At 41.8% G+C, this 27,002-nt stretch overlaps 1 protein-coding gene across 1 annotated transcript; it reads left to right on the top strand.

Moving 5' to 3' along the window:
• Positions 1-19,611: 19,611 nt before the first annotated feature.
• On the top strand, positions 19,612-22,126 carry LOC311071275 (uncharacterized protein). Its single transcript, XM_084095568.1, has 7 exons — positions 19,612-19,635; positions 19,714-19,751; positions 19,882-20,066; positions 20,576-20,730; positions 20,887-21,344; positions 21,437-21,642; positions 21,748-22,126. The coding sequence occupies exons 2-7, from the start codon at positions 19,736-19,738 to the stop codon at positions 22,000-22,002; spliced, it is 1,275 nt and encodes a 424-aa protein (XP_083951694.1). The 5' UTR covers positions 19,612-19,635; positions 19,714-19,735; the 3' UTR covers positions 22,003-22,126.
• The last annotated feature ends 4,876 nt before the right edge of the window (positions 22,127-27,002 follow it).

Below are 27,002 nucleotides of genomic sequence, written 5' to 3'. Positions count from 1 at the left end.
ATGTAAACACAATTAGGCTACATTTCATCTAAAATATTACATCTGTGCACTTACTCAGTATGATTCTCGATCGCAATGAGAACTGAACAACACCTGCGTGCCCCTCTGTGAGGTGCTGGTGTAGGCGAGCTTGATGCAGCCACATAAAAAAAAAAAAAATCTGTTAGCATACATTATCCATGGACAATTAAAAACTGATGGGCAATTAATGGGTATGGACGCACAATGTATGCATATATTTGTTGATGGGCCATAGGACGGAGAAATATTGATGGGCCATAGACCGCGAGTATCCGCGAGTATCTGACATAGACATCAACCGCGAGTATCTGTTGATGGGCCATAGAGACCCATTTAGAGCACGCATTTAGAGCATTTCAAACATTTACGCCTGTATTCACAAACATCTGTGCATAAGGCAGTATTTTAGCAAGATAAGCAGTGTCATAGGCTAACCAAAACCGAACGTTTATAGCCTATATAAAAATATAATGTCTAGTATTTCACATATTTTATCGGAGGCTGAAATATATTTGCACTAAATCACATTATATTTACACCTAAGCAGATATTCGCAAATAAGCTACATTACGCATAAGGCAGTATTTTTGCATGATAATCAGTGTCATAAGCTAATCAAAACTGAGTGAAATGTATTTAATATACAAATGTTTAGAGAGTAATATCACATTGAAAAAGTTTACACTTGAGCATATACACGAATGATACTGTAAGGCAACCTTTCCTGTAAGATGTCAAAAGCTAGCCAAAACTAAGCAAAATATAGTCTGAAAATTCATATGAGTTCTATATTATCAGAAAAAAGAATTATATAACACTAAACAACTTACTCCGAACTTGTATCCTCGGTGGGATCAATTTGCTCTTCAAAATGCAGCTGTTCGTCGTCTGAGTTGCAATCTTCCTCTGAGAAAAAGGTGAATTCTTCCTCACTGTCCAGAATCATCTGAAGGGCCTCTTTACCGGAGTAGCGTGCCATCCTCAAAACGCGATGAAATATCAGTGTATCTGATGAAGGAACTTTGTGTTTTTGTGGCATTGATCGGGGGTGTTTGCGATTCATATAGATTAGCTAAACTATTTACCATGTGAAAAGCGCCGGGTGCATGGCGGCCTCAGCTCATTAGAGATAATGAAAAACTGTACCTCTCCTTGGTTTCAAACAGATTACATAAACTGAGAATATTTGTTTTTTATATAAATTACTTCATCTAAAAGAAGAGAATTCAAGCTATATAAAGACATATCTCTCGTGCCTATGGTCCCAAGAGGGTATAGAGGGGTGGCAAGGCGGATTCAGTCTCCTCGCTCCCCTCAGGAACCTGACGATCAGGTCATGCTTTCCCAACGACTTACCTTCCACTGCATCGTAATGTGCAGCGATAGCGGCAACACACACTTTGAGGGTGAGGGCGACAGCCTTCGCTCCAACCCATCTTGCAGGAAAGAAAGCACAACTCTGATCGGACATCTTCAGGGGTCTTCCCTTGGCAAGACCACCTTGCCACCCCTGGGGTTGAAACATCCCACCCTGCGGGCTGGATACCTCAGAGTGTTCCATATGTATCCCGTTTGCGGATCATATGTGTATTCTGTAAGACCTCCCTGCGGGCAGGCATTGTGTTGCATATTTCCATGTGTGATTTGCTCCCCAGTGTACCTTGGTATTCCTGCGTTAAGCCGAGCCCTTCGTCCGTGCTAGTTCACGACAGGGAGCTCAGACTTGCGCAGGGCACTGGAAGATAGCTGCTGTGGCATGATTAAATAGAGACCCCTATTTCATCAGTCATTCGTCATTTTGTTAACTTATTTAACACACATTTAATTTTGCCCTAAATTTAACCTTTGTTATTTCCATTTTTGTGCACCACTATCGTACTGTCTTTCAGACATTTTGCCACTTTGCCGTCTAGCAATAGCAGTGACGACTCGAATGTCAGTTTTAATTTTACTGAAACCCTACTGATATGTCATTTGCATAATAATTTGGAACACAATGTACACATTTGACAAAGACAGAACTTTTATTTATTTAAAAAACAAAAACAAACAAACAAGCAAGCAGCCCTGGTGAGAAAAAAAAGTAATGCAAAAGTAACTTAATGCATTACTTTCCATAAATAGAAACTAGCACAATATATGTGATTTTATTCTATTTTTCTCCGTTCACAGAAGCGCTGCAGGTGCGTGATGTGATGATGAATCCTCATGATCTTCTGGAACTTTAAAAGGGACCTGGTTCTATTATCAGATGAAACTAAAAAAGAGCTTTTTAGCAGGATAAAAAATACCCCATGCCCATGGTTAAATATACTGCTGGATCTTTAATGTTGTGGGGCCTATTTTTTTTTTTGCTGAAGGTCCTGGACATCTTGTTCAGATACATGGTATCATGGATTCTAGCAAATACCAATAGATAGAAAAATCAAAATATGTTGTACAAAGTATGTACAGATATGGCGCTCCTGGACCACTAAGGTGGACATCGCCAGACTGATCGCGCAAGCTGCAACCTTCGTGCCCCGGAGGGCGAGAACCAGCCCGGCCCGCCCCGAGAAACCAATCATCTAACCAAGACGGTTCGGGACACGGTGGAGGATTCCACACAAGCCCTACCACCTCGGTTGCCCTTTTTAGCATATCTGCCATCTCTGGATCTGGCTCGGGCAACGCTGCTCTCCCAGAGGGAGGCAGCACAGCCGAGTCGTCATCTCCAGAGCCCAGCTCACCCTCCGATGCTGTGATGGACATCCTGTCCTCTAGAGGTGCCCAGAACGAAACGGCTGGTCGGTCCACTACAGAGGGACCAGTGTGCTCATCGGGGAGCTCCACCTGCTGTGGTGTGAAGGAGGAGTGAGGGACCCACAGGGCTTTGCCGGGCGGGGAACCCCTCACTGTGATCCTCAGATCACCCAACCCACATGGCACTCCAGCCTTCTTCTGGGAAGTTGGCCCAGAAGAAACACTAGAGTGGGCAGGGAAATGAGGACTCGCAGACAAAGGCGAGTCTCGATCTCAACACCGCGATGGTTATTTTCCCGCAGTATGTCATTTCCAGCTGCCTCAGCATGCTTTAAGCCCAAACACGTGATATAACTATTGTGACTGTCAGAGGGGGACAGAACTCTACCTTACCCAGAAACACACGGATGGAATGGCATCTTGAAAAAGATGCAAACATACCCGTGTTGCTCTTTCAGGAAATGGGACCCATCACCAGTGCCGGAGCACACAGGGGTATGATCACAGCAACACGGACAGTAAGACTGTAACAGTGAAGCACAAATTTGATGATGTTAAAACAGCAGTTGAGAGCTCAGAAGCTCGCGATCACCGCTGCACTCTCGCTGTAGAAACCACAGGCACTAGGAGAGTCTTCCAGAAGAACACCGACACACTTGCTCGTTGTACACAACAACACTCTTCAGTGACATCGACACCGTTCGGCTCCAAAGCAAAAGACAACTGGTGCGTGCATGCACTTCCGTATTTGTGTGATGCAATTCTCGCACGCCAATGTGCTTTGGCTCGTTTTAACAATACTCGAAGATGACAGGCTCCCTAAGCGTGATCCCAATCAGTCGACACGTCGACTACGTTGAATGTGACTTCACTAATAGGGAACAACAAGAACAGAAAAAAAGGGAAGAGACAAACAGAAACACAACAAGTACAACAGACTCAGAGACACACATCCTTAGATTAAATCAACTGCAAATTAAATCAATGATATCAGAGGATGCATAAACAACTTAAACCCAGCATTGTTCACTTATTATAAACCAGTTTGGCTTTATTTCTTTCACATGGTTCATGTACAAAAGTTTTTGAAGTCTGTTTGAAGTCTCCATTATGGAGATTAGGGTTCCTTTTAGTTGAGATCTTTGCCCTTGTCTTTGGTTAAATTAATTCTCTTTCAGCAATTGTTGAAAGTGTATGCTATTACTGTTTTCTGCAATAATTCATACTCTGCAATGACATACCTTTCACTATGTGCACTTTTTTTTAAACAGCTAAACATCAGTTCACAAATAAAATATATTGTATAAATTGTTACTGCTTTTAGTTTTTTTTATTAAAATAACGTTAAAATGCTTTAAAAAAAACTAAATTGATCCATTTATGCTTGATTTTAATAAATAGAATATTAATTAAATATTAAAGGGGTGGTTCAGGATTTTCGACATCGGACCTCATTTTCAAGTGAGCCTGGTTGTTATTCATCAGTGGAGACAATTTTCAAAAAAAATAATCCAGTCCTTACTTTTGGATAGTTCGCCTATGCTAGGCTAGCGCGAGTCAACGGTGCACGTTAGCCTGCCATTAAAAACAGTTTTACCCACTCCACAGTACACCAAAAGCAAATAAATTATAACGCCAGACTATCGATGTAAATGTCTATTGAGAGAATAATGTTAGAAATCAAACTACCCTTTCATCACATTGCATTAGTTATAATGTGTTCCCTGTATTTATACGCAGTCTACAGTAGCGGCGGAGTTGTATTTGGTTACCTAGGAAACCGAGAGAGCCGGTCCACATAAAAAAAATCACACAAGTGTATTTACCTGCCACGGTCACTCATCAAACAGTCCTTTGATTTCTAACATTATTCTCAATAGACATTTACATCGATAGTCTGGCGTTATAATTTATTTGCTTCTGGTGTACTGTGGAGTGGGTAAAACTGTTTTTAATGGCAGGCTAACGTGCACCGTTGACTCGCGCAAGCCTAGCATAGGCGAACTATCCAAAAGTAAGGACTGGATTAATTTTTTTGAAAACTGTCTCCACTGATGAATAACAACCAGGCTCACTTGAAAATGAGGTCTGATGTCGAAAATCCTGAACCACCCCTTTAATGTTAAAATACAAAACAGAATTGTATTTGGTTTCTCTTTTATGATGTCATGTGACAGTCGGTTCTTCGTACATCGTTATTTGCTGGATTTGATTGTTGACGATTTGCGTACTTGTAACATACTTTTTACATCATAAGAAGGATGGCGTCTACGTTAATATTAGTCTCTCTGTTTATCCCGATGTTTACCGCAGTCCGCCAGATCCAGGCTGTATCCAGATCTGATGAAGGAACTGCGCCTGGACATGACGACAACGCAGTCCTGAAGTGTCAACTAGGCTCTCGTCTGTGAAGGCCTCCTTCCATTTACCTCTTTACAGACAATGTCGTTTTATCTGTACTGAGTCACCACGTGGCTACGCGGATGCGATAAATAATTCTGTATTATACATTTTTAAGGCCAGACGAGTGGTTTGTTGAGGGTTGATTTGTAAAGAAGGACTACACGCCTGCGGCACATATATATATATTAAAACGCACATCCCTATGGACTGAACATGTGATGCACATGTGCGTGGCGTCTGTGATTGCGCAGAGGTTGAGTAGGTTTGCGCAGAGATAACTGATAATCGTTTTCACCTTGGAACTTATTTCCGGGAGTGCATTCTCGAGCCACAAGGCACTGTTTTGCGCGGATGGGCGTGGTCATGTTAGCGGCCCCTAAGTTAATAACTAATGATCTTTGCAACGGAAGCGAATCAATCAATCAAAACTAACTTTAGCTGGACAATAACTTTATCCTAGAGCTACTGTAAAGCCAAAACAATCTCTGTTACTGTAATTTCCTATTATCACTGTAAAGCTGCTTTGAAACTATTTATATTGTTTAAAACGCTATATAAATGAAGGTGACTTGACTTTATTCAATAATAATTGATAAACTAAAACTGTACATGTGTGATCGATTAAGGGTATAGGTATAATAATTACATAAATAATATCTAAATCATACGAAATGAAGTTTCATGTAACAAAGTTCGGGAGGAGCACGTTCAGGTAATCAACCAATCAGCACAAGAGGAAGCCAGTATAAATAAAGCCTTTCCTCACCTTCAGTCTCACGACAAGTTTCTCAGCATCCCTCCACCACCCCATCACCTCACACTCGGCTGGGTCTACCCCAGTATAAGGGGGGAATACTCTGGGTTCGGGACAAATTCCGAGCTCGGAGCCCTCCCCTGGACAGCAAGCCAATACGCATAAATACTACATCAGATTCCATTTACGTGTGAACTCGTGAAAGTATTATTCTAAATAATTATTGGGTGTTGTTTAGATATGTAATAATTTGATTGTTCTCTGCCAACGGTTCCTGTACAGGCCTGTTGATGACACTTGATCTATGTCAACAAACCTTAGAATTTCACAATTGCACAAACCTGCCTTGCTTTAGAAAAAAGTCATGAAATGCATAAACAGCCTTATTAAAAGTGGCCAGGACATGTTCAACCCATAAACAACATCTAAGGATGTTGCAATTAAAGACTGTAATAAGGCCCTCTACTGGTCCAGGCATGAGCCACGGAGGTCTGTCCATCAGTCAAAGTCTCTTTTGTCAGATTCTTTTCATTCAACACCTTAGTGAGATTTTATTATTTTTGCCTGGAACCAGTTTTGTCTCAGGTCTTGGGCAATAACAGGTAAAACTCAGACCTGGTTGAATGTAGTGCTGGCATGGGCGCCCTCTCCCTCTCTGAGGTGGTAACGCGACGGCATCAGCATGAGTATGGCGCAACCATCAGAACTTGTTCTTCTTCCTGCCTGATTTTGCAGTGTACAATGAGGTTCAATGAGGCTCACTGGGGGACACGTATATTTGCGCAGATCCCGGGGCCAGCTGTGAGCCAGTTCATCCGTGCCAAAGGGGGCACTTACCAGGGAATATCACAGTGGACAGTGGTGTAAAGACCAGCCATTGGCCCAACAACGGAAATCCAACGTTGTGGGCGAAGGGATAATGCGTGTATGGGCAATTCCGCGCAAAACTGTCACATCCATAACGCCAACTAAATACCATGGCATTGTGTTGGCGTTATGGATGTGACAGTTTTGCGTGGAATTGCCCGTATGTCTTTTCAGCACTCTAGTGAAGTTCACTTTATTTATTAGAATTTTGTTCTTTTGTTCTACTTTAGCTCTACGCTTAATCTGACTCCAATTTCTAATGATAATCAAATTCAGATTGTGTTTTTTATTAAAAAATAATCATAAATATTGATTATGACTTAATTTAGATCTTTAATTATTCTGAGTATCCATATTTTCAATTATTCTTTCATTATGGACCCAATGCCACACAGAGTCTGAATGAATGTATGATGTGAATTAAGTTGGATATAGCTAAGAGACATTTCCAGGTCGAAAAGCACACAAAGCGATGTGAGACAAGTTTAAATAGGAAAGTCATGGGGTGTCAGATCTGTACGGTTAGAGTGTACACGCCCCGGGTTTACGTGGATCTCACGGACACAAACTTGTCAGTTATGACTCTAGTCAGTGGATACAGGGTTTGCTAATACCTCTAAAGTCGGTTGCCTACTGCTCACTCGTACAAAAAAAGTGTAGTTTATTTTAGCCACTTCCATACAACTTGCTAAATCAGTGATAGACAGAAATCAAAAGGTCTTCCGATGATGTGCCTACTGCTCCGTTCATACATGCGCCTTTAGTTTGAGCTACCCTAACTAAGATTTGCGGTAGCACAGCCTCCTTATAATCTACTAAAATAATGATTTCAGAATACTTCAGAATAAATCAAGATGTAATATTTATTTGTCAGGTAAAAATGTACCATGCCAATTACACAAGTAAATGATTAAAAGCCATTTCAGAAATAATAAATACATGACATCAATTACTCAAAGATGACTCTAAAAGTAAGCAATGCATTCCTGACAGAGACACACAGTGGTGTGTGAGTGTGGAAGACACTGACACAGCACTGCATGGGGTTTTTCCCTGGTTACAGGTTCCCACAGACTGCTCTGTCACCTACCCTTAAATACCAAGATCAGAACAAAGGGTTATACCAATATTTTTTAGAGTTGTTTTGGGTCAATTCATGTACCCCAGGGGGCAGCACCTGGTTTCGGGGGAGAGGGGAGATATCTTGAAGAGACCCAAAGAGAAGGACAGAATTCTCCAACGTTTTCAATCTTTCTCATAATACCAATGATTGCAATGAAATAAAGACCATTTTACCAATCGCACTGAGACATTTAAAATGATACCAAATATGAAAAGGAAAAACAATAGATTCACAAGGTACTTCATATGTGATATATAGACAATCTCAGTGAACTTTTGGTGACTCGACTCCGGGAGAGGGGGGATGCATATATAAACAAGGAGATAAGTTTGGACAAGACAATGTCCTGTGGTCCTTCTTTGCGATCTTCTGTCCAGGGTGCGTTTTATTGCTTTATTGCTTTATTTCATGGTGAATTTTATCTCAGCTTTACAGTTTTTTTTTAAGTATTAAGAGTTTAAGTATTAAGAGTATTTTTTTTAGCAGGAAAATCAGTTCTTACAGTGGAAGGATTCCTGGGAAGCAAACAGGTCTACCTGTGCTTCCCCGAATTGACTCAACATCAGCTGAACCACCTGGGGATGAAGTCTCCACTCTCCACGAAGCTTAGTCTGTCGCAAACGTTCATCGGCTGCAAGATTGAGTTTTGCCCGGGATGTGAGTGGCTTTGCAGCAACTTCACAGCAAGTTACAAGTTGTGACATGCGACGAGAGCGGATAAAGAGCGATAAATCGCCCTGGTGATTTATATATGCCCCTGATGCTGTGTTGTCCGTCCGAACCAACATGTTCTTGCCCTGGATCAATGGTAGCAACCTCCTCAGGGCTAGTAGCACGGCCGACAACTCAAGGCAGTTTATGTGTCAGTGCAGTCGGGGGCCTGTCCAGGACTCCGAGGCTGCACGCCTGTTGCATACAGTGCCCCAGCTTATTTTGGAAGCGTCTGTTGACAACACATCTGGATAATTGTTCTAAGGGAACTCCTGCCTGTAGTCTGTTCAAGGGGTGAATGTGGCATGACATGCCAGCGTGGTGGCCACATTGTGTGTGCCAAGGCGCCATGCCCATCTAAGTACTTGAAGCCAGTGCTGAAGCGGTCACATATGCATCAACCTTAGCGCCGTTACCGTGGCTGAGGATGCCATATGCCCCAGGAGCCTCTGGAAATATTTGAGAGAAACTGCTGTCTTGTGTTTGAACAGATTCAAGCAGTTGAGCACTGATCGCAAATGATCTTCTGAAAGACGTGTTGTCATGGCGACTGTGTCCAACTCCACACAGAGAAAAGAGATGCTTTGCATAGGGGAGAGTTTGCTCTTCTCCCAGTTTACCCGAAGTCCAAATCAGCCTATTATGTGCCGAAAGACCAGGTCCCTGTGCATTCATAACAACTCCTGAGAGGAAGCTAGAATTAGTCATTCATCGAGCAAATTGAGTATGCAAAAGCCCACTTCCCTTAACGGGGCAAGGGACACCTCTGCATTTTACATGAGGAGACAGGGACAACCCGAAAGGTAGGACCTTGAACTTATATGCCCATTGAAATTACATGACATGAAAGTACAAGCCCTTCAGGTTTATCACCGCGAACCAATCTTGGTGTCTGATACACGTGAGCATGTGTCTGTGAGTAAGCATCTTGAAATGGAGCTTGTGTAAGGCCCAATTCAGTACTCACAGATCTGAGATTGTTTGTAACCTACCACCCTTCTTGGGTACTTTAAAGTAAGGGCTGAAAACCCCTTTATTCATCTCGGCCAGAGGGACAGGTTCTATTGCTTCCTTTTCTAGAAAGTCTGTGATCTAGTTCCACAGGACTGCAGCATTCTTGCCTCATAATTAGGTGAGAAGGACACTCTGTATCTGGCAGGTGCCTGGCGAAATTAATCACATAGCTGAGCTGGATGGTCCTGATTAGCCAGCGTGAGGGGTTGGAAAGCGCTAGCCACGTGCCCAAGCTCTGCACGAGTCGCACTAGAGAAATGGGGTAACCGAGGTGGGATTGCTACGTCGAGAGGGCTTGAAAGCTGTGACGATCGGTGTACGAAAGCACCTAACTTGATCTGGAAGCCCACGGTGGAAGAGGTCAGCTGAGGTGCTGCTTTGCAACTCGTCACACTTACCTGAGGGCTCTTGATGGTCTGCCGATAACATTTCTACAAAAGCAGAGATTTGTTTCTAAACAGATTATAAATGTTAGAAATGTATTGCTGAAAACACATTACAAAGACTGTGATCTATGTAGTACTGAATTGTGGAGTTAGACCATTAAACAGTTTTTCACCATTTTTGTGTTCAGGAATTTTTGGGCGGGCCTGAAATCATGCCTCGATGATGCACTGGAGCCACTGAGCATGGCCTCTCCCCTAATCCAATAATAACTAGAGCGCATTAGCATCAGGGCTTCGCCAACTCAATCGCGAGTTACTGTCATTACCGTTAGTTAGAGCCTACAGTTTACTAACTAGCTATGCCTTCATCATGTAAATGCATATTACTTGGTTGAGATCATTTACAAAACAGCTTGGTCTCCTTATTTAAATCTCCTAAAAACAATGATATCAAGAAGAGGTGAATTAATTTTGTGGAGAACCACCTTGTTGGAGAGCTGAGGATCACCACCAACACCCACCTCTGCAGTGAACGTTTGACACCTGATAGTTTTACAAACTTTCATCGGAGACAACTGGGATTCACTGATAATCCGCTGTTACTGGTGAATGGAACCGACTATCCCCCGCCAGGCCGTCATCCTCCTGTCCCACCGACATCTGGTGCCATCGTCGGAAGTACGTGACCACCAATGAGTGTAAGTTTCCCATGAGTGGGCGTGGTTTCAGCGCAGACAGCGGACACACAAGAGTTTGAGAGCAGAGAATGCTGCTTATTTTTTCAAGATTTTGATAGCTTCATTTTGCCCTAACTTTAACCTTTGTTATTTCCGTTTTTGTGCTCCACTATCGTACTTTTTTTTTTTTTAAATGGTATGGTCAGAGATTCTCCACCAATAGAAAGAAGGCCTCGGGGAAGATGTTTTTAACGGTGGCAATATCTCGAGGAGGAGCAAAAAGAAAAAGATAACTATACGGATGGCCAGTGGGTACCTAGCGATAAGAAAAAGGTATAAGACCTGAAGGCTGGCCATTGTAAGTCAGATGAACAGCTGGCATCTCACTTTGTTGCTTGTCCAATAAAGTTAATTCTTCTGAGACATGGAACTTCGACTATGAGAGATTTCTTTGAGACCCGAACCAAAGACTTTGGATCTGCCATGACAGCTGCAGCCTATGGAAGACTGTTTCATTGCGTTAATTCGCGCCAGCCCATCTGACCAGGTGTGTGAGCCGGCAGTCACATCTGTGCCAGTTAAAGTTTTAGTGGAGCTGGAAGAGGAGGAATGGCTGATCGACTGTAAGACAGAGGTCACGCTTCACACCCATGAACCTCTTCTGCCATTATAAGTCCCGTTCATTACAGTGTTGTCCTCGTCATCACTGGAAGTTCTATCCTGCACAGTGTTTGTGCAATGGCCTTTGTCACCACCATCCCTGTCCATCACCAAATCTGTCTCTACCGAAGCAAGCCATTCCGTCGGCTCCGCCTCCGGTGGATTCATCCCTGCAGCCCACTATCAGCCCCACCATGAAGCCCTGATGCGCCCTGGGGCTGGCGTTCTCCAGCTCTACCCTGGCGTGAAGAGTCCCTGGCTCCACCTTGTCGCTCAGAGCCATGAATCCGTCTCTCCATGAATTCTCCTTCCACCATCCGGTCTTCCAGGGGTTCTTCCACTGAGCTCCTCCTTGGCTCCTCCAACCGTCTTCTCCACCCTGGTCTATCCAGCCAGCATCCTAAGTCAAACTGTTATGGCACAAGGTCGCACCTTCCTGGGGTCTGTCATGATCTGCCTGTTTGTTTTTATTCTCGTGAACTATTTGTTTGTATTTCCTTGGTTAGCTGTTTTCCTTTGTTTCATTTTCCTGTTCTTTAGTTGCTGCTATGGTTATTGATTAATTAGTTCTCACCTGTCCATCATTGAGTTCATCACCCTGTGTTTTTAAGCCCTTCAGTTTCTTCAGTTCATGGTCTGTTATTGTTGTGTGATACTGTTGTGCTGTTATTAATAAATCTTGTGTTCATTGGAACTTTTTTGAACTCATCTTCATCATTACTTGGACTAAACTGTGACACAAGTTTAAAGACTTTAAATTAAATAACAGTTTAATGTAACTGTACTTTCGGCCCACAGACCTCAATCAAGTTTTGGGACATTTTGGGCACCTCATGGTTTAGATGGATGGATCTCTGGACGGCTGATGAATTGTTACCAAATTCCAACAAGACTGTGCTAGGAGCTGGCGGGTGATGATTTTGGGCTGGAATATTGGCAAGTGAGATGGAAGGTCCCTTTAGGGCCTCTGAGGGTGTCAAAATGGCTTCTGCAAGATATGTGGAGTTTATAACTGACCATTTTCTGCTATTGTATAAAAAGAAAGATAGTGTCTTCTGAATAAAAGATCCTTTTATTCTGAAATAAAAGGATTTTCATGCAGGACAGCGCACTCTGCAAAATTCATTCAGCAAAAAACACCACAGCAATAAAACTGTTTGAAAAACGTATTTCTACAACTACTGTAAACGTTTCCCTTTAGTGAATCCATCCATCTAGACAATCCATTGTAGTACGCCATTCGTCAGTGAATAAAACTATTTAAAAATTAGTCTTTATGAATTTATAAGCCCACTGTTAACATTTCTCTTTGTGAGCTTTGGTTAGGAGTGGCTGAAATGAAACTTTATGCACAACTGCCAGCCTGCATGGTGATGCTATTTAGACTCCAGAGACACCAGCAGCTTCAAACACCTATAGCTTTAACACTATTATTTTGTTTGACAGAAACGTCCCTTAATGAGCCTTTAACTGACCGAGTTCTTCTGCATTAAATCACTCACAAATATTTTGAAAGTTCAATAATCTGCATTCGGTTGTGGTAAAATGTTAATTATTGTCATGACTTTTGTAAGACATTGCACCATTTCATGCTTTTTATTTTCAGAAAGATGTTTCTTCCTCCTCGTATTGCATAATAACTGTAACTTGCTTAATAAGGTGGACTAACCTCTTTCAGTAGGTTTTACATTTACCTAAGACCTGACAAACTGCTTAACAAACCTGTCTGAGATTGATACTACTTTTCCAAAAGGTATGAGGAATAAAACAAAAACACTTTTTTCGAAAAACTAAAATCTAAAAGTTTTCATTTTACTGAACCCCTACTGATATGTCACTTGCATAATAATTTGGAACACAATGTACACATTTGACAAAGACAGAACTTTTATTTATTTAAAAAAAAAAAAAAAAAAAAAACCAAGCAGCCCAGGTGAGAAAAAAAGTAATGCAAAAGTAATTGAATGCATTACTTTCCATAAATAAACTAGCACAATATATGTGATTTTATTCTATTTTTCTCCGTTCACGGAAGCGCTGCAGGTGCATGATGTGATGATGAATCCTCATGATCTTCTGGAACTTTAAAAGGGACCTGGTTCTATTATCAGATGAAACTAAAAGCTTTTTAGCAGGATAAAAAATACCCCATGTCCACGGTTAAATATACTGCTGGATCTTTAATGTTGTGGGGCCTATTTTTTGCTGAAGGTCCTGGACATCTTGTTCAGATACATATCATGGATTCTAGCAAATACCAATAGATAGTGTAATAGAATTATTTTATGTAATGCGTATTTTCAACATTAAATATACAGAGAAATGCAGACTAAGGATGCTCAGGTCAAAGGCCATTTATACTTAACCAAAAAGTGCTTAACACAGTAGAACTAACAGTCATATGATTAGCTTAGATCATTACAAACCAATCACCAGAACAAATCACAGTGAAGAAGACTTGAGTGACATTGATTTTTACTGAACTGTACGTATGATATAAATGTATTTCAGTCAAATCAATGTAATATATATTTTCCCCAATAGTTTTTGTTTCTTTTTTCTTTTATATTTTGAGAGAATGTTATGTTTCATTTGCTCAGCATTTCATTTGGCGCCCCAGCAGATGACATCATGTCTATCGCCGCATCACAAGGTGGGCTTGTGTCATCCTGAGATGAAGATTCGGCTGTGCTGCCTTCTTCAGCGGTGCCAGCATTGCCCGAGTCTGATCCGGAACTGACTGCCATGCTTTCCCTGGCAGCGGCGAGCAATGGGCTTGAGTGGAACCCTCCACCATGTCCCGAGTACTCAAGGCTTGATGATTATTTTTTTTATAATTCCTTTCTTCCCGGAAGTGCATGAAGAGGTCATGAGATCGTGGAAGTCTCCTTTGATTTCTCGCGACCGCTCAGCGGCCTCTTCTGCCTTCTCTGCCCTCGCTGAGGCCACGGACAAAGGGTACACTGGGGTTCCCCCCGTGGAGTGTTCTGTGGCGATGGGTGCTCCGAGACATGCATGAGGGCAGGGCTGATCCAGGGCTCATGCAAGAGCTGCATATGGCCACCGACTTCGCCCTACGGGCGACGAAGGTGATGGCACGCTCCGTGGGTCAGGTGATGTCCACTTGTGTGGTCCAGGAAAGGCACCTTTGGCTCAACCTGGCAGATATGCGGGAGGCTGAGCGAACACATTATCTCAACTCCCCTATCTCTCAGGTTGGGCTCTTCGGCGGCACGGTCAAGGACTTCACCCAACAGTTCTCGGCCACCCAGAAGCAGACTGAGGCTATAAAACATATTCTGCCCCGGCGGCCAGCTGCTGCCTCCACCCAGCCGCCAGCTCAGATACCTCAGTCAGCTCAGAGATAGGCTGCAGATGGTTGCAGGGTTGCAGGTTGCAGAATCCATAGTTCTCTTTTTGTTCCGCCATCAGCCACGGCCTGCGGCACCCTATTGTTAAAGGAAGAATTGACACCCCTATCTCTGAGCCCCCAGAGGCCACGGATGTCAGTGCTCCACCAGCGCCCCACCTCGCTGCTCTCTTCCCTTCACAGGCTTCCATTCAAGATGTTGACAGCCAAACGCATTTTCTAATGCGTTCGTCTGTCGGATTGGTTTGCAGCGATCGACCTGAAGGACGCATACTTTCATGTCTCCATTCTTCCTCGACACAGACCGTTTCTACGGTTTGCTTTCGAGGGACAAGCATACCAGTACATGGTACTCTTATTCGGGTTAGCCCTGTCTCCTCGTGTCTTCACGAAGGCCGCTCGGACTGCTTCATATGAGACCGCTTCAGCACTGGCATCGCGATCAAGTCCCGAGATGGGCATGGCAACAGGGCACGCTCCGGGTACCAGTCACTCGGGGCCTGCCGTCAGACCTTCACCCTGTGGTCGAGCCTCTCCTTTCTATGGGCTGGAGTGCACTTAGAACGAGTGTCCAGGCCTCCATGCCTCAGCCACGGGTCTATCCAGCTAGCATCCTAAGTCGAACTGTTATGGCACAAGGTCGCACCTTCCTGGGGTCTGTCATGATCTGCCTGTTTGTTTTCGTTCTCGTGAACTATTTGTTTGTATTTCCTTGGTTAGCGGTTTTCCTTTGTTCCATTTTCCTGTTCTTTAGTTGTTGCTATGGTTATTGATGAATTAGTTCTCACCTGTCCATCATTGAGTTCACCACCCTGTGTTTTTAAGCCCTTCAGTTTCTTCAGTTCATGGTCTGTTATTGTTGTGTGATACTGTTGTGCTGTTATGTTGTCTTCTTCCATTTGGATTACCTGAGTTTGTTTTATTAATAAATCTTGTGTTCATTGGAACTTTTTTGGACTCATCTTTACTTGGACTAAACTGTGACACAAGGTTAAAGACTTTAAATTAAATAACAGTTTAATATAATGTAACTGTACTTTTGGCCCACAGACCTCAATCAAGTTTGATTTTTGGCCCTTCATTGTAAACATTTTGGGCACCTCATGGTTTAGATGGATGGATCTCTGGACGGCTGATGAATTGTCACCCCGTTCCAACAAGACTGTGACTTCAGCTAGGAGCTGGCGGGTGATGATTTTGGGCTGGAATATTGGCAAGTGAGATGGAAGATCCCTTTAGGGTCTCTGAGGGTGTCAAAATGGCTTCTGCAAGATATGTGGAGTTTATAACTGACCATTTTCTGCTATTGTATACAAAGAAAGATAGTGTCTTCTGAATAAAAGATCCTTTTATTCTGAAATAAAATGATTTTCATGCAGGACAGCGCACTCTGCAAAATTCATTAAGCAAAAAACACCACAGCAATAAAACTGTTTGAAAAACGTATTTCTACAACTACTGTAAACGTTTCCCTTTAGTGAATCCATCCATCTAGACAATCCATTGTAGTACGCCATTCGTCAGTGAATAAAACTATTTAAAAATTAGTCTTTATGAATTTATAAACCCACTGTTAACATTTCTCTTTGTGAGCTTTGGTTAGGAGTGGCTGAAATGAAACTTTATGCACAACTGCCAGCCTGTATGGTGAGGTTATTTAGACTCCAGAGACACCAGCAGCTTCAAACACCTATAGCTTTAATACTATTATTTTGTTTGACAGAAACGTCCCTTAATGAGCCTTTAACTGACCGAGTTCTTCTGCATTAAATCACTCACAAATATTTTGAAAGTTCAATAATCTCCATTCGGTTGTGGTAAAATGTTAATTATTGTCATTACTTTTGCAAGACATTGCACCATTTCATGCTTTTTATTTTCAGAAAGATCTTTCTTCCTCGTATTACATAATAACTGTAACTTGCTTAATAAGGTGGACTAACCTCTTTCAGTAGGTTTTACATTTACCTAAGACCTGACAAACTGCTTAACAAACCTGTCTGAGATTGATACTACTTTTCCAAAAGGTATGAGGAATAAAACAAAAACACTTTTTTCGAAAAACTAAAATCTAAAAGTTTTAATTTTACTGAAACCCTACTGATATGTCACTTGCATAATAATTTGGAACACAATGTACACATTTGACAAAGACAGAACTTTTATTTATTTAAAAAAAAGAAAAGAAAAAAAAAGGAAGCAGCCCAGGTGAGAAAAAAAGTAATGCAAAAGTAATTTAATGCATTACTTTCCATAAATAGAAACTAGCACAATATATGTGATTTTATTCTATTTTTCTCCGTTCACGGAAGCGCTGCAGGTGCATGATGTGATGATGAATCCTCATGATCTTCTGGAACTTTAAAAGGGACCTGGTTCTATTATTAGATGAAACTAAAAGCTTTTTAGCAGGATAAAAAATACCCCATGTCCACGGTTAAATATACTGCTGGATCTTTAATGTTGTGGGGCCTATTTTTTGCTGAAGGTCCTGGACATCTTGTTCAGATACATATCATGGATTCTAGCAAATACCAATAGATAGTGTAATAGAAATATTTTATGTAATGCGTATTTTCAACATTAAATATACAGAGAAATGCAGACTAAGGATGCTCAGGTCAAAGGCCATTTATAATTAACCAAAAAGTGCTTAACACAGTAGAACTAACAGTCATATGATTAGCTTAGATCATTACAAACCAATCACCAGAACAAATCACAGTGAAGAAGACTTGAGTGACATTGATTTTTACTCAACTGTACGTATGATATAAATGTCGTTTTGTCCGTGGTAAAGAAGTCAGATTAAGTAGGTTGTATTCGTATTAAGAATTTCCACGACAATAGAAAAATCAAAACCTGACGGCCTCTGCTAGAAATCTTATAATGGGCCGTGGTTGGATCTTTGATCAGGACAACAATCCAAAACAAACATAAAAATCAACACAAAAATGTGTCACTGAGCACAAAATGAAACTTTTGCCATAACCATCCCAGTCCTCGGACCTGAACAATATAGAAAATGAGTGGGGTGAACTGAAGAGGAGAAGCATCAACATGGATCTAGGAATCTGAAGGATCTGGAGAGATTATGAAGGAATGGTCTCTGATCTCTTGTCAGGTGTTCTCCAAACTCATCAGGCATTATAGGAGAAAACTCAGAGCTGTTATCTTGGCAAAATGAGGTTGTGAAAAGTATTTAATAAAAGGATGTCAATCATTGTGGCCGACGTGTTTTGGAGATGTGTGATTTTCACTTTCAATTCTTTTACTTCAATGAAAGGTTCGATTATTATTTTTTTTTACAGCCATCTTCAATCATATTTACCAGGGGTGCCAATAATTCTGACCAAACTGTACGTTTACTTGTACACAGCAAAGTCCTTAGTGTTAACCAAGCACTGCTCAGTTTTCTATATTCCAACAGAACTCCCGGAAGTAAACAAAGAGGTGGAAAATCCGGCAGACAACACGCCCTGTTTACTATGGAGAGACGACTGCGTGGGCTGATGGTCATATTTTGGTGGTATCCTTGGTCATATTTTATTATATAGTTTGTCTACACCGTTTTAGACAAACAATAATATTTGAGAATGAAGCGAGGATGCGGCTCGAAAATAATGTTAATAATTTCTATCAGGCTCCGCACCTCCTCACAACTCCAAGTTTGTCCGCGAGCTGCCATGCTTAAAGTGCAAACTGTCAACAAACATTTCTCCTCATCCCATAATGCACAGCGCAGCTGACTATGGCAACTGGTTTAGTCCAAAAATGCGCAGTTCTTTCTTTGGCAGTTGGTTCTGTTCGAGATCGGATCACGTTCTCACCACAAACGAACCGCTCCAGAGTTTGGTCGCCTTTGGTGCGCACCCGAGTGCGATTGCCGCGTTCACAAAACGAACTCTAGTGCGATTCAACCAAACTAAATGAGGCAGGTGTGAAAGCACCCTTAAACAAACCATACCAGAGTTTGTTTGGAACCGGACCGAGACCACCTCTTCAGCTGGGTCTCGGTACAGTTGTTTGGTCTGCACCCGAGTGTGATTGTGGTGCCCAAAAGAACCGCACCGACAATTTAAAGTTCATTTACCTTTAATGACGGAGGAGATGCTACTAGTCCCTGGCTGTTGGTTTAAGGAAGAGCTGAACCCAGGGATGCCCTCCACAATAGGTCAATTCACATTCAACCCAAGGGCCAGCTCTTCTGCCGGGTGCAGGACCACCACCTGTTTTTTTCTTTTTTCTTTTCTTTTTTCTCAGCCTTTTTCTTGGTTGCTTTTATAAACAGGCAAACATTTATTTAACTGTGCCTTTTTAAAAGAGACTAGTATAAGTAGTAAAAATTACCATTATGTAGAACATTATTGTACTTCACTTTTACTTGTTCCCATGTTCTAGTAGTGGGTGGTGACTCTGACATTACACTGAACAAAGTAATTATTAAAATACAAAAATATATACTGTAATAAGTGATAAAAACATCTAACATGATCACCACTAACGCATTTAATTTGTCTGCTACCTTTTGCCAGTCCTCTCTTCTGGCTTTTGCAGACTTTGAGGTGTTCCATGGTGTTTTGATTGAACATTAATTTATATATAAATAAACTGCCTCCTCATTTCAGAAAAAACACTGCTTGCAATGAATCTCCTTTTAAGTAAATGAGATTGAAATAAGAATGTTTGATTTCATCATTTTAGACACTTGTTATCAATAACAGCTCTGGTAAGAGTAATGTTCAAGTCTCATTTTGCCCGACCACAGAGATCCCCCAAGGCTACAATACAACTTCTGAATTGTGTTAGTTGTACATGACAAACAATTTTAAGGAGGTGCCATAGAGTATAAATTCCCCATGCTGACACAGTCAACTACATTGCTTAGAGGTTCATTCATCTTACAGGTAACTTTCACTGACCTCTCACATTTATTGTTGATTCTTGTCTCGTGATAGTGTTGTTGTTTTTTCAGTGTTTTCCAGGTACTTCCTTTACAGACAAACAATGTCAGACAGCCAAGGTGGGTAAAAATCCGCGAATTCTTTTTCAATGATAAAATGTAAACATCACATATTTTTAATTTTGTTAATAATTGACACAAGTCTGAGCAAAACCATCAAGTTGCAACTTTCACATTTGTAATTCCACAGAAATTGTGGTCGCATTTTGCCCTGAGTTTGTTAAGGACCTTCTTCCATCTGCTCAGCGGACAGCTCTGCTCTACCATCTCTCTTATCTCTGTTTGGCTAAGTTCCCCAAGTTGGAGAGGGTTCTCAGAGAGCGTGCTGTTGAAACTCAGCTTCTCTTTGGGTCCTCTGAGGCGCTTCTGCTGAAGGTAAAGCCAATGTTCTTTAACAATTTCTATGTAATATATATATATATAAGTATATAAAATATATACAAGCCATGTATATATATAATATGTATACATGTAATATGTATATATATGTGTGTGTGTGTGTGTGTGTGTGTATAAAACACTACAACCTTTGTGAAAAGAAAGAGGACATAGATGCCAATAAATAATCTTTAAGAGTGTCAGTCTAAGAGATGAGTAAGGATGCATTGTAATACGAGAAGAGAAGTAGAATGAGTTTACCAGCCAGCACAAACTTTTCACAAACTACCAAAATTAACCTTCTGAGAACTGTCCGTCTTGACTGCACTTATTTCACTCTTGACTGGCACTTGAACTGAACTTGAACTGGTCACGAGACACAAGACAGTAGGCAATGGTGTCAAATTTAGATAGACTGATTGATTGATTTTGACAAGTTGTTTTCTTATGTAAAGTATGAAACTCCATTGTGGATCAACAGTGTAAGCATTTCTGCTGTCTTTCAGTGTGCAGCCACAAGTAAAAACCTATATTCTACGCTGCTGCCGGCACTGAAGGTTGCTGTTGAAAAGGATAAAACCATTTTGGCTATTAAGTCCCTGGAAAAAGCCAGAGTATGGATCACTGAAATTATTGACAAAGTGGGACAGATGGTAGACAGGTAAAATGTTTCAAAATGTTGCTAAAATTTTAATTTTAGAATTAGAAAGTGTAGTAAGATTTGTTGAATTTACCATATATGGAACACGTCTCAGTGTATATCAAGAATATTTACTGTGCTGTAGCTCACGATTAATCCGAAATCTGTTATCGCCAGATATGATAAACACAACCGCAGTGTGGCTTCCTGCACCAGTGATGTAATTCTTGAAAAGACTGAGACAGAGAAAAAAAAAGAACAAGGTTCTGTGGAGATGGTTGCCCATGAACAGGCGGTGAGAGATCTGGAAGAGCAACTGAAGAAAAACCTTGAGAAATTTGGAGAAATTGAGGCAATGATTAAACAGAAAAAAAATGAGATGTATGATCATGTCAAAGCGACGACTAAAAAACCCAAAAAAGTGGGTTTCTTTGATGCCTTAGCATCAATTTTCACTGGAGTCGCTAACACATATGGAGATGATGACCCTCAAGCAGCTGCGAAAACCCAGGTTCTGTCCAGCGAATTGACTCAACTCTCCATTGACAAGTCAAGTCTGATGAGCAAGGAGTGGAGCATCCATGTCAGGATGACGGATATGCAGCTGAAGTTGGCAAGCATGAAAATAGAAAATGGTAAGATTCTTTCACTTAAGGAGTTTCCAATGTGCTCGAAACAGTCCCTGATTTACATCATAATTAATGTCTACTTCATATTATTTCTAAAGGTTCAATACCCGACCCTGTCCATCTGAAGGACGTCCAAAAATGCCTTTCCCGAATTCAAAACATTCTGATTCAGCTTCAGAAGTTCTGGGAATCAGTGGGTGTACTGCTGGAGGGTATCAGAGACAATACTTTTGCTAATGAAGACTTCATTGAGGAGATTGAATTGAAGCAGACCTTTCTGGACTCTATTACTTCAGCACAAGGGGTAACTTAGACATTGAGAAAATGTGCAGGATTACAGAAAATAAATTATTTTCACGCTGATTGTATTCTTTTTTCTGTGATTGATTTTGTACCTCAAATCTTTCAGCAATGGAAGGCCTTCGGTGAATCCTGTCTGAATGCAAAGAGCATCTTTAGCATGCAGACTAAAGATGCGTATAAGTTCCTGGAGACCAGCCCATCTGCACTGACACCAGAGCAATGGAAAACAGAGTATGAAACTGTCATAGAGGATCTGAATAAAATAAATCCTGAACCCTTCAATCCCATAGCACCAGCTCCCATTGCTCCCATAGCACCAGCTCCCATTGCTCCCATAGCACCAGCTCCCATTGATCCGTAATGTACAAACTTAAGAAGTCTTTACAGTATAAACAGAGTACATGCCTATAATGATTTAGGCTTACTGCTTTGAATAACACATTTGTTATGTATGATGCTGTTTTAATAAAACATCTTTAAGTGAGCTAATTTGTAATGGCTTTTCATTTCTATCATGCCATTTCTCTGTTCCCTCTGTGATGAAATTGATTTTGACTTCAAAAATATAAACCGTATTTTCTTTTCAACTGGATACTGTCATGCAGGGGTTGTTCAGCCAAATGCACATTAGAATATAATAAGAAATCCATAAACTAAAGCATGAGAAACTAAGACAGAATAACACTGACAACACCAGAGCATGAACAAGAGAACATGAGTGTATAAATACATGTGAAATGTACAGTATATCATGTCTTATTGCTTGGCAGATAATTTATGATACTACTCAATGACATGGTTCTAAAGTTATCCAAATTTGCCCTCCATCTTAAAATGCACTTATGTAGATCAGGGAAAGCTATTTTTTCAGACACAGCAAGCTCAGTTTTTTTTTTACCTCAGATCTCCTAAAACCTTACGAACGCCCAATAACCAGTGTCCCCATTGTATATCCACATTATTTTGCAACGCTAAAGTAAGCTATTTTCTGTGAATGTGCAAGAGTTACAAATCATTAGCCACAATATGTAAATAAATAGAAGAACAACAAAGTAAATTTTTTTGCACTACAAACTAGTGTATTTTATTATTATGACCATACATTTAAAATAATTTTATTAGAAATACCAGTTTGGAGTTACAAGCAGTGTAAAAAGCTAAAATGATGGATTCAAGGTCATCACAAGTGTTTTTAATTAGAGACAAATACTAATAAATACTGTCATACACACACATTCAAAGCTTACATTTGTAGCATGCATGCACAGATCTGTTATATATTCTTTGTGACAGTGTGTATTGTGGCAGGGCACACACAGAAACATTTTTGCAAAAGCAACATCGAAATCAGTCCAGTCTAAAACAGTCTAGCAAAATAAATAATAATAAAACAAATATATATAGACTATAAATTGAACAGATGTTTCAGCACATTGCTAACTTCAGTGCTCACATTACAACAAACATTCACCCTTTTCTTTGTGGATTATCAATTAGAGATAATCAGCTGGATTTAATTAGCTTCAAGAGAGTATGACAGTTAAAGCTGCAGTAGGGAGTTTTTAGAAAACGTTGACTTAGCCTGAAAATTTGAACAAGCACAACTTACAGGTCACTCCCCCTTGCTCTCTGCTGCACTACAGTCCTCCCTCCACAGCTCCTCCCCCACCACAACAGAGCCTGCCGTGAACGCGCAGGCTAGTAAGCAGGGCCACCGATGACGGCGGATAAACAGTTATCGCACATTCACTGGTAGTGACGAAACTAGAGTTCTCAACGGGCCTGAAAATTACAACCCGACCCGACCCGGCCCGTGGCTTTTAAAACCCGGACCCGATGTAACCCGACACATCAACATGAATTATCTGCCCGAACCCGACCCGCGGCCCGACGCCGTGTCAGATTTTTTTTTCTCAAACACGTATTATAATGACCAGCAGACGGGAATTCAAATCAACCTTTAATGTTCACGCCTTTTAACAATACAAACAACTGAAACAATAAACTTTAAATATATAAATAGGCTGTAGTAACGACGGTGAATTCACCTGCGGCAAGTTTACTTTTCACCAACTGCATCTTCTTCTCTCCAGGCTAAAGGCGTGCACGCAGCGGCATCAGGTCTGCCCCCGCCCCTCTCCATGATGCACGTTACACGCAGCAGCCAGACTTTCTTTACGGTGCGATGATTAATAAATGTTTTTGTTTTTTTTCACTGAACGGAAAAGATTAAGCCCGAGATCCGACCCGACCCGAGTCATTTTATTATATTTTCGACCCGAACCCGGCCCGAACCCGCGGATCCCGTCGGGTTTGTCGGGCCGACCCGACCCGTTGAGAACTCTAGACGAAACATCAACAATATGCTTTACATTGACTATGGCCTGCCCATACTTTGACTACAAACTTGGTCCTCAAATCATTACGTATTTGGAAATACATGTACAGGGTTGCCAACTTTGGGACTTTGGCTGGAGTGAGACTCTGTAAAACATGAGTGCGCGCGCGTAACCCAACCGTAATTTTAAAAATATCAGTCCTTGTTTACTGATTTATGGAAAAAAAAAGTTTTCAAAATGTACAATTAATTTATTGATTGCACTATAAAAAAATGGGGGGAAATGTTTTTGCACTTTAAAAAAGCAAAACAATGTTTTTCACAATTTTAATCACATTTCCTGCATTTACATACCTTTAGGGACTATGGTGATACAAAATCCAGGAAATAATTAAGTTGATTATAATGATAAATTCTGCCAACAAGAATATAGTAGGCTACTAAACTATGTATAAGAAAAATATGTCTTACTTTCTTTATTGTTTAATAGGGGCCAATTGCCAAGACTTGAGAGAATCATTTTATAAAGTCAAAAATGTTCACCATTAATGTTTTGTGTGCAAATAAAATTTAAATAATGTGAGACTGTAATATAGAAACAACATAAAGATTAAAGACAGTATATTTTAAATAACTGTTTAATGGCATTTTTTCTGAATGAAGGCCAGTATCACTGTAGCTACTGATGTCTCCATGAAAATGATTTTTTACTTTTGAAAATTATAACAACTTTTAATATAAGTGAACTTAAAACTATCCTCACATAAACCCCAAAATAAATGTAATATGTACATGTGCCCTTCCTGTCTAACAGGTATGAAATATACAGAAATTGACTTAGGTTATCAAACAGTCCGCATTGCATAAATTATGAATTAAATTAGAATAATCCTTATTAAAGCTGCAAGCGTTCTTTAGTCAAGAGCAGTTCATGATTTTCTCTGTTCCCTTTGTTCTTTGGTTAACTTCACTGACAGACAGAATTAGTGGCTGCTGTCACTTTAAAATCTGCCGCTGCTGACAGGCTCTCACGCATCTCATTTTCTCATTTACTCTTGTTCATTTAAGACTTTATGTAACTAATTATAGACTGCTTTTCTGTTATGAGGATACTCGACAAAACGGACATTTTGGCATGTTGGTGTGTGTTATTGTTCGTTCAAGCGCGAAAGAGAACGCCTCGGTTACGACTGTAACCTCGGTTCCCTGAAGAGGGAACGAGCGTTGCGCCGAGATTGACGCTATGGGGAACGCTTTGCGTGATGACGTCTTGAAGCACATGTAAAATCAGTCCAATGGTGTGGCGGAACGTCAGAGGCGGGTGACGTCACGTACCAGGAAGCTATAAAAGCCGGCCCGAAACAGAAAACGAAAGCTTCGTAAAGTCTGAAGTCGTGCTGACAGGCATGAAGGAGATATGGCAAGGCGACGCAACGCTCGTTCCCTCTTCAGGGAACCGAGATTACAGTCGTAACCGAGGCGTTCCCTTTCAAGGGAACTCGCGTTGCGTCGAGATTGACGCTATGGGGAACGTCTATACCAACGCCTCCATAGCTACGAATGTCTGTCCTGTGTGAAATCTGGTGAGCAGCACTAGGAAGACAAAACATGAGACCCTGGAGCAGAGTCTAGATCCAGAGAGTAGAACCTGACGAACGTGTGCGGTGAGGACCAGCCTGCCGCATCACAGACGTCCTGTAATGATACTCCTGATATAAGGGCCTTAGAGGCCGCCATACTCCTCGTAGAGTGCGACCGGACAGCCAAAGGAGAAGGCTGCCCAGCCGCCTCATAAGCAAGTGAGATAGCCTCGACCACCCACTTGCTCATTCTTTGCTTAGACACCGGACCTCCCTTGTTAGGGGACCCAAAGCATACAAATAACTGATCACTTTTACGCCACAGGGCAGCTCTGTGGACATAAGCGTCTAACGCCCGAACTGGGCAAAGCAAATTATTAGCCTCCTGGTCTGCATTCTGAAAGGGAGGAGGACAAAAGGCCTGCAGAACAATAGGTCTGGCCACATTAGTGGGGACCTTGGGGATATAACCCGGTCTCGGATGTAGAAAAGCTTTAACCATACCCGGTGCAAACTCTAAGCATGACGGAGCAACCGACAATGCTTGCAGATCCCCTATTCTCTTGAGAGAAGATATAGCGAGAAGGAAAAGAGCTTTCAGAGTTAAAAACTTCTCAGGAACCTCCTCAATGGGCTCAAAGGGGGCCAGGGAAAGGCCTTGCAGCGCAATGGACAAATCCCAAGGTGGCACCCTAGAGCGAACTGCAGGCCTCAGCCTCCAAGTGCCACGAAGGAAACGAGATACCAAGGGGTCTTTCCCCACAGACATTCCACCCAAAGGAATGTGGTAAGCACCTATGGCCGCCACATAAACCTTTAAGGTGGACGGGGTCAGACCTGCAGTGAACCGGTCCTGCAGGAACTCCAGCACTGTACCAATTGGGCAGTTAACTGGGTCCAACCGACGGTCACTACACCAAGAAGTGAAGACTCTCCACTTCAGGGCATAAAGTTTCCTCGTGGAGGGAGCTCTGGACTGTAGAATGGTCTCAACAACCTCAGTTGAGAGACCTGACTCTATGAGCTGGGCCCCCTCAGAGGCCAAGCCCACAGGTTCCACAGTTCTGGGCGGGGGTGAAATATTGAGCCCCCTGCTTGGGACAGAAGGTCCCTCCTGACAGGAAGCTCCAGAGGATGCCCGTCGAGGAGGGACACAAGATCGGGAAACCATACTCTGCCCGGCCAGCGTGGGGCTATAAGAAGCAGGCAAACCCGGTCCCTGCGAACTCTCTCCAGAACTCCCGGGAGCAGAGCAACTGGGTGAAAGGCGTACAGACGTAGCCTCGGCCACGCCTGTACCATAGCATCCAGTCCCAGAGGAGCTGGGAGAGGGAGAACCAAAGTGGACAGTGAGACGTCTCTCGAGACGCAAACAGATCCACTTGAGCTTGGCCAAACTCCCTCCATATCAGCTCCACCACCTCGGGGTGGAGCCTCCATTCC

This window comes from Abramis brama, assembly GCF_963993115.1.
Source record: "Abramis brama genome assembly, chromosome: 20".
In the NCBI taxonomy this organism is placed as follows: Eukaryota; Metazoa; Chordata; class Actinopteri; order Cypriniformes; family Leuciscidae; genus Abramis; species Abramis brama.
The sequence above is the reverse complement of the archived record's forward strand: the minus strand, read 5'-3'. Positions and strand labels throughout refer to the sequence as shown.

What these genes read in the sequence shown, in the direction of transcription:
- LOC311071275 (XM_084095568.1), top strand. An exon ending in GTGGGACAGATGGTAGACAG is followed by an intron (nt 20,731 to 20,886) that starts GTAAAATGTTTC and finishes TGTTATCGCCAG; the next exon opens with ATATGATAAACACAACCGCA. An exon ending in AAGCATGAAAATAGAAAATG is followed by an intron (nt 21,345 to 21,436) that starts GTAAGATTCTTT and finishes TTATTTCTAAAG; the next exon opens with GTTCAATACCCGACCCTGTC.